We start from the raw sequence: 13,558 nt of genomic DNA on the forward strand, positions 1-13,558 counted from the left end.
GTTGAATCAATGCTAGAAAGGGTACCATATACTGAATGTACAGTTCTAAGGAAGACTTCAATACTCACATGGGAAATAATGGAGATATCTAATGATGGGCATTAATGGGGCAAATGGCGATTGAAGTGAATTGTTAATGTATTTCTGTGCTAGTCATGAATTGTCTATACTGAGCCAGATTCAAACACAAGGTTGTATCAGAGTACCTTGCGCCAAAAATCTATGATTGACTTTGTGGCTGTGTCGTCTAATCTGTGGTTCTAGACAAACTAGTAAAGAGTGGTGCCAAGTTATAAACGGATCACAAATTGGTGGTGAGCTGGTTGAAACCGATGCAATGTGACCTGGACAGGACTAAAAGACCCAAACCGATATTGAGTGCATCTAGGAATAAATAGTGGCTGCTGAGAAACAGTTCAATTCCTAACTGCAGATGGAAGTCAAGAACTAGAAGTTTATGATTCATCGATTTGCTAGTTATATAAAACCTTCAAGTGCAAAACTCTGACATTTCACAGTCAACATTCATAGTGTTTTTGTGTGAATAAACAAATATAACTTTTTGATATTATCTCTGAGTACAGTCTTTGGTTAATGGACTTATTGTACTGCCTCACCTGTGAGGCTGACTCAGCAAAACCCCGTGCCCCCACAGACGTGTTAGTAATAGATGAAGCAGAAGACAGTTTAGAGGAGACAGGAGATTTATAATGGTTAGTAGTCAGTTTTTCAGCAGAAGAATTCCTGGAAGACTTAGTGGAGAAGTGGGATGCAAGCTTTGGAGGTGATGAGTTTTCATAAAGTTCAGCATTTTCATATAGCCCCTCTTCCCTCCAACATCTGTTAGTAGGAGCTGAATATGTGTCTTCTGGGTCCTGTGACAGCACATGACAAAGTAGACAGTTTATAAGATGCATGTGTGAAAGAGGTATTAGTGATGGCAAGTTAAAAAAAAAATAATCACAAAATCAATTTTGAACATTACATCATTATACGTATGATATACTGATGACTTATGTCATCAAAAGTGTTAAGACTATATTTAGGCAAGCAGAGGCATTAGCAATTGCTAAGAACAATATGAATTATTACACAAGTTTTATTACTTATAAATTGATAAAATGCATCAGTTGCTATCTTTAAGACTATTACTTTAATAACAGCATCATATCTTCATTACACTCTGAATGAATTATGAATCAGCACCAAGAGTCTAACATAATTAAAAAAATTCCTCACATTGCCTATACCTATTTGACAGATGAAATCCTCTCATATTGTTCTTGTTGTCAGAAATTCTTTCCCGCCTCCTCCTTGCTGATCTACATTATCTTAACATTCACACTCTGATGGAACATCCACTTTTTGCTCTGGATTAAAAACTAAAAACTAACACTCTTTCCTATGGTATTAGTTACATGGGTGTATCCTACCATTCTCAAGCCCACTTAATCAAATTTAGGACGAAAGGCAGGAAGCAGCCCCAATTGTGGCAGCTGACAAGTAAAAGGCCCACTCAAACATCCACACAAATGCATATAGGGCCAACGTGGAATCACAACTCAACCTAATTTGTGTACAAAACTAGAGTACGCTGAGGAAAACCCACACAAACTAGGTGCTAGATACAAACACAGCACACTGAATCTGTAAGATGTACTCAGTGTTTTCTGGGTACTATTCATTTGTCTCACTATAGACAAGTAAGGCACTCTTCATCATAGTTTCCTGTTGTTTTATCTTTTGCTTTTATTTGTATTTTATGTTTTTCATTTGCATTGTTTTCAATAATTTCAATATTTGTATTATACAGTAATCTTCTTTGCTCTTTAAAAAAGTTTGGAATGAGGCATGATGTTAATGATGTTGTATACAATAATAATTAATATAGAGTTTTACAAGAAACTCAATTGTTAATATATTTTGCATTACCTCCGTTTATCCTACAGTTTAATTTTATACATAACTCTCATCCGTCTTTGCTAAGGACACAAATAGTGAACCGAGATTATGATTTAGACTTCAGTCTTGTCTAGGTTGCTGTATTATTATAGATAGAACTTTACCCTGACCAGGCCCAGGGTGGTCTGTACTACAATGGGTTGGCCAAATTAGGTGGGAAGCACATTTCCTAAGAAGCCAATAAAAGCTGTATTTGCTCACCCATGCATTAAGCTTTATGTCAACTAAATCCTATCCATGGTAGCAGAAAGTCAGATTCTGCCAAAGAGTTCTTGGACAAAAGTAGTTATAGGTGCACATTAATTTAGCTATATCTATTGACTTGACAGCATTTCTTTATCTGTGGAAGAAAAAATCAGAATCCATAAAGAAAACATTGACAACACATACAAACTTTAAACAAAGCACATGCCAGCATGAAACTTTGCTGTAGTACAAATTTTTGAAGCTACCCAAAGTGTCACTGTGCTGATGAGTACATAATAATCTAAAAAAAACATCTTTTCTTTATCTGAAAGTGAATAAATGCCCAGCAATAAAGTCTTAATTATAAGTAACAAGGCAGCTGCTTCCATGGAGTCAGCCTTTCATCTCCTGGTCAAAATGGATATTCTTCCAAGTCCAACAGTTTTCCTCCTACATCCCTTTAGATAGGAGTGCTAGGTTAAGTGCTGATTACAGATGGGTCCTTTGTGAGTGTATGTGTGAGGGAGGTCTGTGATGCACTGGTACCCTGCAAGGGCTGACTCTTTCCTTATACTGGACACAACAGCCCCCTGCAACACTCGTGTATGAAATGGAAATTGAGAATATTTTGTAGGAGTAGGAACACTAGATAGATGTGTTTCTAGTATTGAAATGGTTGTGCAATTCAAATCTGAGCAAGAAGGGGGTTATGGAAGGATCACAATATAAGGGAAAGAAAACTTTTTCTTCAACCTGGAATCAGAAAGTTTCATATCTTGAAACAGAGATGTTATCATTTCAAGTTTTGTTTTTGCTTCCAAATGCCCTAATTTTTTATTTAATTGAAATAAACTACTACACATGGTTGTTTTGATTTGCTATTATTTATTAGTCCACCTCAATATAGAGAATGAAGAGATTATTCTTTAAAGTGTTTTCTGATGAAATGTGTTTTGTGGCTTTCAGGACATATTACTTTAACGCTAGAATCCCTGAAGCCTATGAAAAAACTCGTAATCATGGGCCACCTTAAATTCCTTCACACCTCTTCTCATCAGCATGTTTTGTTTTGCAAATGTTTTTTGCATACACTGGCAGCATGGCACCACCAGATCTAAACACTAGCATGGAGAGTTGCTCGCATACTGAAGTGACTTTAGCTGCAGGTGGAAGTCCCATTTTACTTATGGTGCCAAGCAGAGTTGTGTTGAAGTTCACCAGTCTATTAGCCAGAGAAAGGACAGTGAAGAAACTGTCTGTTACAGTTCTGCCTTTGTCCAGAAATGGCTCCATAGGCATCATGACCACAGACTCGGAACGTCTTTGCCCTGGGTTGTAACTCAAAACACAGTTCTCAACAAAATGTTGCCAGATGTCCAAAATCACGGCAAATCTGTCATTTTTCATGTTTTGCAAGGGTGACTTTATTGTCAAAATGCAAACGCAGCATGATAACAGTCACAGACATCATATCTTTGATTGCCGGTACAACAAATAGTTCTGAGCAAGCATCAACCTCAGCACCAACTGTGGTCATTGCTGCTTTTGTGAAAAGAATAGAGATAAATGGCATCAACTCAGAGAGGGTGAGAGGCAAGTTCGTTGTACCACGTTAACGTGACAGAGAATAAAACTGAATTAAAAAAAAATGCTTAACTTTTACAGGTAGCAAAAATATACACCAGGTGTTACAGACTCAAATCAAATGTATATTTTTATTATATAATAGTAATAATAATAGCAGCTCACTAATCAAAATGGGGAGAACTGGGGCTCAAACCTGCAAGCTCTTGATTACAAGGCAGAAGTTCTTATCTCTGCACCATCCAAGAATGCATATCAACTTTCTGTCGATTGACATTTGAGCTTGGGTTTTTATCTCATTGACAGGAACATGTAAATTGAATGATTTTTTTAAATAAAAGTGCACATGTTTACTTGATATTTTGACTAAAGTCTTCACACATTATACGAATCATGTCATTATTAGTGTAACATTAATACAGTATAACATAATTTCTTGTCTCGCATTTCTTGTCATCTGAAACTTACACAGATCGTTGTAGACACGGAACACACATGAAATGTATGTATTCCAAATAACGATATATTGTTTTCCCTATACAACTCCAGGCACCTCACACCCATATAAAAACACTTGAGCTCAGAGAATTGTGCGACTGACTTCAGCTTCGTTGGTGTGAGGGTGGATGGGATAGCAGGCTGCTTGCTGCTTGTGCTGATCGACACATTTGCAAAACAAAAGAGGCTGATGGAGACGTGTGAAGGAATTTAAGGTGGCTCGGGATTACGAGTATTTTGTAGGCTTCAGGGATTCTAGTATTAAGAGCTGGCTATGTACAACTGTTCCTGTGTTATGATTTTTCAGTAAATGCACTAAAATTCTCACTAATTTAACTTATTTACAATACTTTACTTTTAATAACATTCTTACTACTTTAGAATGATTGGAAACATTTAATTTTGCTGTATCTGTGGTTCTTTTTTCTTTTAAATTTGTGAGTTTTGTTTTTTTAACTGTACCTTTTAAATTCACAGCTAAATCTTAATTGCAGCCAGGTGTGCTGCTGCTTCACAACTCCAAAGTTCCAGAACTAAAAACTTTGACCAGACAAAGTCTGCCTATTAGGAAGCTGCATGTTTTCTCAAAATCTGCATGGGTTTTTCTCCCACATCTCAAAGATATCTAAGTATCAATTTTAAATTGGCTACGTACGTGTGAGTGCAGGTGTTTGCATCCATTTTCTAACAGACATTTAATTTTGGATCAAGTAGAACCAGTACATATTCTAGCACTGCTGGGCACTAGACAGGAACCAGTCCCAGACAGAGCATTAGGCCACTGCAACTATGATTTACTCCTATGATGAGTCACAATTTAGAGTCACCACAAATTACAAGCACAACAGCTCAGAACATACTTCACAGCTTCAGAGATGGGCCTTCAAATTCCAGGCCAAATTCTGTGTGTTGTGTTTGTACAATTGAAATTGATTTAAAAGATAATGGAAAGTTTAATTTTCAGCTTGAAGTACTAAAATCAGAATTTACCCACGTGAAATGTTGGCCTGAATCCTTATGTTTACCTCAAATTTTTGCAGATAACAACTGATAATGATAGATAAATTCTTAGTTAACAATTGATTAAATAAGATATATGGACATGGCAGAAAAAGGATAATAAATGGGTATACTGAGATGCCTAATATTTGTGGAGACATGAAAATAAGAAATGTGGAAGACAAGTCCCCAGCATAAATAAACCTATGTAAACTGCCCAATGAGGTTATGGTACTCTAGTACAATAAAGTGAATCATTTAGAAAGTTTTTTTTTTTTTTAAATATATACATAGATCAATGCTCCCAGATTAACCATAACCATATTGAGTGCTTTGAAAAAAAAAAAAGGATGAAAAAAAGTGAATAGTACAACAAATAAGAATATTAGATTTCAGCTCAAAATGTGCTTTATATACATTGCCCAGCCAGACTAATTCCGTAATTAAAGAACCAGGGGAGAGAGAGTGGTCAAGGCATTATGTTCCGTGGGGCGCTAGATGGCAGGCCTCCTGGGTTGCAGCGGTGCCATGAATTCCCACAGGGCTCCGTGGTGGCTGGAGTTCGGCACAGCCTGGAGTACTCCCAGGTGCAGCATAAAGGGAGACGTTTGCCTTCATTCGGAGAGCCAGAGTCAGCATGAGGAGTAGGAGGATGACAACGACAACAACAGGGATGACTCTTGCAGGAAGAGGAGTAGAGGTGGAAGGAGACAGAAAGAGGAAGAGAAAGAAAAGAAGGCAAAGTGTTTCCCACAGCTGAATAAAAACTGTGTGTGTTGCTGAACTTGTACCTGGTGTCTGCTTGTTTGAGGAGCTGGTGTGCCCCCTGGTGGCCACAATACATTTACAGTATATTTGTTGCCTCTGAAATGGTTGAAAGAAGATGTGATGTTTCAGGTACAATGACCTAAGAAAGTGAACCGCTGTTTTGCAAGTAATGTAAAATCATATATAAGCTACAAATGAGTAATACTAGTCTATAGTAATAATTAAGTAAGTTTTTGAAATGATTCACAATTGGGGAAACAAGAACGTATAACTGAAATATATGCAACACTATATCACCTAAAAGGTGATGTATGCCACACAAAGAAGAAACCAGTATGTACTCAGTCTTTTGTGGTGACTATGACTGTTGGAATAATTTATTTTATGTACTGTATTAATTTTAACACAAATGAAAAACTTGGTTTGCCATCTCAAATGAAAATGATGACCCCTAGAGAAAATATATGATCATCTCAATGTTTGTCAAATTTAGAGCTACTGAGCTTCAGACAAATAACTAAAAGTAGTATACATAGTAAAAAGTATTTAAAGGGAGGGGTTTAGGAAATGTGAGTAACAATAAAAACAGCGAAATAAAATTAAACAAATGCAGATAAAACAGACCAAAAAAGTAAACAGAAAGAAAAAAAAAAAAAGAACAATAATTGAAAATAAATTTTACCGATCCATTTCCACATGGGACATCATCGTAGTGGAGTGCTAGTCCTGATGGGCATGAATAACCATTGATCGGATTATCTAAGTAAGGGTTTGGTGACACAGCACGTTTATTTGTAAAGCTGAAAGAAAAACAGTTCAAATGTGAATGAATATATTAGTCACTAATTAAAATATTAACCTGCACAATCAATAGACAATCTAACAATATCTATTATTATCTAACAATAACAATATAACAATCTGTTAAGCAGCTGAAGCTTGCTGATGAAACTGCCCTGATTGGAGATGAGGTGCCATATGGATTGCTGCAGCCTCAGCAATCTTAATTTGAATTCCCTGAAAAAGGAAGAAATGATTGTGGATTTTAGCAGACATTCCGCACCTCCTGCACACCTAGTTATAAATGATGTTGCTGTCAAAAGGGTGGAATCGTTTAAATTCCTTTAAAGAACTATCCCTCGCAATCTGAACTAGAATGAAAACATAACTGCTTTTATCAAAAAAGCTCAGCAGTGCATGCTGTTTCAATGTCAACTTAAAATCTTTAACCTTGGTAGAGTTTTATAGAGCTGTCATTAAAAGCATCCTCAATTTCTCCATAACAGTTTGGTATGGCAGTGCATCTGCTCACTTGAAACAAACTGCAGTGTGTTATTTGGACAGCAGAAAAGATTGTAGGCCTGAAATTAGAATCTTCTGAGGTCCTGTATGTATAAGGGGTCAGGAAACATGCTGGAAATATAATCAAAAGATGCTTTCCCACAGCAAGAAATTTTTTCAGGAACCAGGGACTTTTTTAGAAACTTTTGTAGCATTCCTACTATAAAAACTTGGGCCATTTGTACTTGTGGTAGGTAGTTCCTGGTACTTTTTTAGCTCCTACTCCAGGGCATGTACTTTTTGTTCAACCAGGAACTATCATGGATAGGGCCCGGGTAGTGAATTGTGCTGATTGGCTGACCACAAGCACTTGCGCCATGTTACAAATCTCTTTCTGGGGTGGAAAACACCTTAAGACTACACACTCATCTGGGCAAACCATTTCTTTCAGTTACTACCATAGAGAAAACATTACTGGTCACTAAAAGGAAAGAACTACTGAACACAAAAACAGTTTATTTTCTACTGCAGTCACAATGGTTACAAACAGACTCCAATTCATTGATGTCTTTCCCTGATTTCTAAACTCCTCCATCCAATCAAAATTATGTTTTTATTTTTTGTTTATATTAAAAGTACTTATTTTATATATTACAGGACAGAAGTTCAATTCTGCTTTACTATATTGTTTTATATATTTGTGCAATATATTTTTCATTACTACACTATTTAATGTTGTGATGGTGTCATGTATTATATATTGTGTTGTTTAATTGTATTTACCTTGTTATGTGTATGGATGAAACACCAAGAAAAATTCCTATGAACTGTACTGCCTAGCAATAGTTCAGTTCAAGGTCAACTCCTAAGGAGAACTAGAAACTACTTTAAGCTCACAAACAGGATACTTAAGGGAAGTTTAGACTTTGTGGTTTGGCTCAGAGGACAGCCATTATGAAAAAAAAAATGTATTCTGCTGTTTTAAAAAGTCCCTGAATTTTTTTTAAGAGGAGCCTTTCTTTCCTTGCATTGTAACATTGATTTTATGATGTAAATTATATTCTACACCGTACTAAATGGGAATTTCTTTTGAAGGAGGAACAAAAATGTTTTCATATATTTTATTTTCTTAAATTGCTTTGAAAGTGGTTATCAAAAGCATAATATTCTTGTAAACATTTTTTTCAATTTTATGAAACGTTTGATACAATTTTATCAATCACTAATCTAATGACACTAAACTAATGACAGTTTTTTGTTAGAATATGTTATAAATTCTTGAAAAATCAATTTTGTAGATATGCATAAAATAAGCATAAATGAGCTACAAAAACCTGAAAAGGCATCACAGATATGAGAGAAAGACCACAAATTTTCAAAATAACCAACTCTTGTTTGTTATTAAATTAATAGAGTCAATAAACCATTTGGCAACACCTGTACCATTTTTCACTCAGTAAAGCATAATCCTTGCCATAAAGTACTTTTTCACATCACAGCTATTAGAGTAGTTTTGATTTTCAAATGTTATTCCACTTCTAGTACATTTCATTTATATATATTTGTTTAAGAACATGATAGAACTCAAACAGTGATGGTCTGGTTTGTATTAGCAAACCACCTCTGATGTTCTTCCATTACAAGGCTCAATTCTCACTTTGATGTGGTCTCCAAAATATGAACCATGGCCTCTTCACTGATTGATGCTTTCTTTTGCAAGTCAGCACAGTTGTTCATTATTATATGTGGTCTTTTCTAACCTAGTAAGTCATTTGGCATTTGTTATCACATTATTTGATGATTATAATTTAAAGACGTTTTCAGGAAACTCTGACCATTATTTTTGATTTTGTTGAATGTGGCTAATATTCTTATTAATACACAAATGTGTTAACATGCAAGCATAATTCTCACATGCAATAAAAATCAAAACAATAGTGTTACTACATGTGTATACCCTCTGAATTTTATTGCTCTTTGAACAAAATTATTTGTCCTTAAAAAGTGTTCTCATTTGCTTATTGATTTAAACCAATTAAATAGGGAAACCATTTTTTCCCATCCTACATATGGTTCAACATTAAGACCACACTTATTCCGGAGCAATTTTTAAAATGCCTCACTTTGGCCAAGTAAATAATGAAATCTAAAAATTGTTATCAAATCACATTATAAGGATAAAGTTGCTTACAGGTGTGCTACACATTCTCTTTTTTTGCTTTTTTGAAATTTACAATTCAACAAGACATGAAATACGCACATCATACTTGGGCCATGTATAATGTTGTGCAAAATTAAAATTAAATGTTTAAATGTGCTTGCTGTTTTTGCAGCACAAAGAGTGTATTTTCAGATAATCTGATGTAATGATGCTGCATGATGATTGAAAGGTGAATGCAGTGCACGTCAGACAGAAAGAAGGTCCACACACTGTTTTTTTTTACTACACGTGCCATATACCAGATCAGTGAAGAGAGATGTACTTTTTAGTATCAGCCACTTGCAATAGGTATCCTTTCTTGCAAGTGAATGGCACAGATTACGTGATCCTTAATGTTGCAAGGATGGCATGAAGGGCTATCCTAAGTAATCATCAAAGCAAGCATTAAAAAAATGCTAAAACATTTAACGGATTGCTGGTATGTGCCACCTTTCTGCTGTGCAGATGATGCATAATAAGAGAAGCATTTTCAGCTTTTGGTCAGGTCAAAAGAATCTTGTCACTGCAATGTGAAGCAAGAATTTCACTTTCATAATTCCACTGGACATTGTGTAACTGGCATGTTAGAATAGTAATGTGCAAGATGGATATTGGACAAACACTAATTAAACAAAAACTACAATGGTGATATGTGAGGTCCATAGTGAGTATATATAGCTCAAATAACCAAGCAAAATGGAAAAGCAAAAAATGCATTAATACAATTTATGTAGCTAGGCACTGAATAAAAAAATCCATTTAACAACAAATATAAATTACCTCTTACCTATCAATTCTTCCATAAAAACAGGTCTACTCGCCACTAAAGAAATTTATTTTAACCTGGATAAACAACTGGTTACTAGTACTTCCTGGCTTTGAATCATAGGATAAGCCCATGTTTTCTCGTATGTCCCATGAATGGTTTCATCCCTGTATCATATAATGAACTACACTAAATGAATAAAATGGTACATGAAAAGTGCAGAACACCTTAGAGTGCTTGGTTCTGCATAATTTCTAGAGAATCACTTTTCCTGTCCTTGACATAGTTTTCACAGAAACATGTGAGCACTTAATCTGCTCTGATAAATATTTGTTGCTCAAGCAGCATTTATGGTTGACATCACACTTTGCCAGATTGATCAGCAAAGTCCAGATGCTCATAACTGCTACACATTTCAATAATTGTTCATAGTCAAGTCTGGCACTGATATCAAATAAAAAAAGTTTCTTTCATGTATAAGGCACTGGCATAATACAATGAATGTACAAAATAATTAAATATCATTTACATTGCCTTTGTATGTCTGATACCTCAAGAATCTTGAAATACATTACATTGCCTCAGATTTCAAAAAAACTTCAAAGTATGCTATAACCTTAAGGGGCAGAACTAACAAGTACAAATGCTTTTTACAAATTCTCCTTAAATGTATAACGTGTTTCTAAAATGTATGTTCCATTGGGGCAGCAATGTGATACATGAACGTAACTTTTTATTAATGAAGGGAGGTCTTTCAGACCATTTGGTTAGGTGGTAGGTACACTGTTAACAATATTTTATCCAAATACTTTTAAAAACATGACAGGATTCAGTAGGTTGCTTCAGATTCCTGTAATTCTTTGTGTGAAGAAGTGCTTTTTTGTATTTTGTGCTAAACATATTTGCTGTATTTACATTTATTTTAAACACTGTCCTCAAGTTTGTGATTTCTATTTAACTCGGGGAATTCAGCAAAATCTAATTTGAAAGACCTTTGGTCACTGTTCGCTGCACAGCTACTTGTTTTGCTATATATTTTTACTGCAATGAACATAACCTCGCGTTTCAGTACAGTAGTACTTCAAGTGCAATATCATCAGTGGATTATAAAGTTTTAGGATTTCCTTTCTATTTGCTTTAAAGCCTTGCCTATTGGATGGGAATGTTTAAAATGTCAATTTATTTATATAGCACATTTAAAACAACATAGTAATGCTGTGGCCAAAGTGCTTTACAATATTAGAATAAAAAGAACAAAACAATTAACATAAAAACATAAATAGAAATAAAATATATGAACATAAAATAAGATACATAATTAATAGAGGTTATATAATCACAAAGAGGAAACCATCAGTATTACTGAAGGTCATGGAATGCAAGTGAACAGAAATGAGTCTTTAATCTTGTTTTAAACAGTTCAATTGTAGAGGAATCCTTTATATGATGAGGTAAAGAGTTCCACAGGTGAGGCACAGCAGCTGCAAAGGCCCTGTGCCCCTTGGTTTTACACTTGGTACAAGGGACAACAAGAGACAACTGATCAGAAGATCTAAGCACTCTGGATGGCTGGTGTAAAACACACAGATCAGATAAATAGGCAGGAGCAAGCCCATGTAAAGATTTAAAAACTAGCAGCAAGATTTTAAAATCAATTTGTAAAACTGACAGGCAGCCAGTGTAAAGAAGCTAAAATAGGAGAAACAGAGTCATACTTTCTTGCCCCAACCAGAAAGCGAGCGGCAGCATTTTGGACCAGCTGTAACCTGTGTACCAGAGATTTGTTAATCCCAGGATACAGCGAGTTGCAGTAATCAAGGCGAGAAAAAATAAAAGCATAAGTAGATTTCTCAAGATCCTTAGAAGATAAAAAAAGGCTTTATCTTACCTAATAGACAAAGTTGGAAAAAGAACTCTTGACTACAGAATTTACTTGTTTCTCAAAAGAGAGGTTACTATCAAAGGTAACACCAAGATTGTGGACTTGAGGTTTGGAAAAGACAGAGAAAGAGCCAAGAAGTCCAAGACCAATTTGGGCTTTAGCTGATGGACCCACTATAAGCACCTCCATTTTATTTTGATTCAGATCAAGAAAATCATTAGCCATCCAGGATCTTAGTTCAGACAGACAGTTGTGGAGTTGATTTGTTGCAGAGTTGCAGACAGGAATATAAACCTGAGTATCATCAGCATAGCAGTGAAAAGAAATGTTAAATTTCCTAAAAATCACTCCAATAGGTTGAAGGTACTTAGAGAATAAAATAGGACCCAAAATAGATCCCTGAGGAACACCATATTTAAGAGGAGCAGTAGATGAAAAAGAGGAATTAAAAGTCACTGAAAAGTGTCTACCAGTTAAATATGACCTGAACCAGTTAAGAGCAGCCCCTTTAAGCCCAGCAAGATGTTCAAGCCGCATCAGCAATATTTCATGGTCAATGATGTCAAAGGCAGCGGACAGGTCAAGGAGGAGAAGGACTGCCGCATCACCTGAGTCAGTAATAAGAGAGATGTCGTTGAAAACTTTCAGGAGTGCCGTTTCAACACTATGATAACGCATAAAGCCAGATTGGTAGATCTCAAATAAATTATTGGAGTTAAGGTGATCAACCAATTGATTATAAATAATTCTTTCTAGAATTTTAGCCAGAAACGGCAGTTGGGAAATTGGACGAAAATTGGCTAAAGCTCCAGGATCTAATTCTGCCTTTTTTAGACGGGGACGGACTGAAGCATGTTTAAAAAATGAGGGCACAACCCCCGAACTAATAGAATCATTTATAATGGCTAGTAAGGATGGGCCTAACACATCAAAGGCTTCCACTAAGAGACGTGATTGAACAATATCGAGGGGTCTGGAAGCTGGTTTAAGGGTGTCAATAGTTCTTTTTAGCTGTGAAAGTGAGACTAGATCAAAGGATTCTAAGACAATGTCATGATTAACAGTAGGAAGATTATATTCAGTTTGAAGAATGCCACGGCGGATAGTATCAATTTTGCTAAGAAAGAATGATAGAAACTGCTCACATGAATGAACAATGCTATTTAATCCCATCGCAGACTGAGGGTGAATGGCCGCATTAATTGAATTAAATAAGACCCTAGGATTCTTTGAATGACAGGAGACTAAATCGGCAAAGAAGTTGTTTCATTTTCTTAACTTCAGCCTGAAAATTGAAAAGAGAAGTCCTAAAAATCTGTTTAGAGACAATCAGTCCATCTTTTTTCCAACGCCGTTCAGCAGTTTGACAGGCGCGGCACAGTGATCGTGTATTTTCATTTAGCCAGGGAGCAGATCTTCCCTTCGTACTGCG

At 35.7% G+C, this 13,558-nt stretch overlaps 1 protein-coding gene across 1 annotated transcript in view; it reads right to left on the reverse strand.

Moving 5' to 3' along the window:
* afap1 (actin filament associated protein 1) overlaps positions 1–13,558 on the reverse strand; it is a 152,058-nt gene that overhangs the window by 25,947 nt on the left and 112,553 nt on the right. The window contains 2 exon segments of the mRNA XM_051928217.1: positions 618–875; positions 6,680–6,797. Coding sequence (XP_051784177.1) covers positions 618–875; positions 6,680–6,797 — 376 coding nt within the window.

Source organism: Erpetoichthys calabaricus, chromosome 5 (genome assembly GCF_900747795.2).
Source record: "Erpetoichthys calabaricus chromosome 5, fErpCal1.3, whole genome shotgun sequence".
NCBI lineage: Eukaryota > Metazoa > Chordata > Cladistia > Polypteriformes > Polypteridae > Erpetoichthys > Erpetoichthys calabaricus.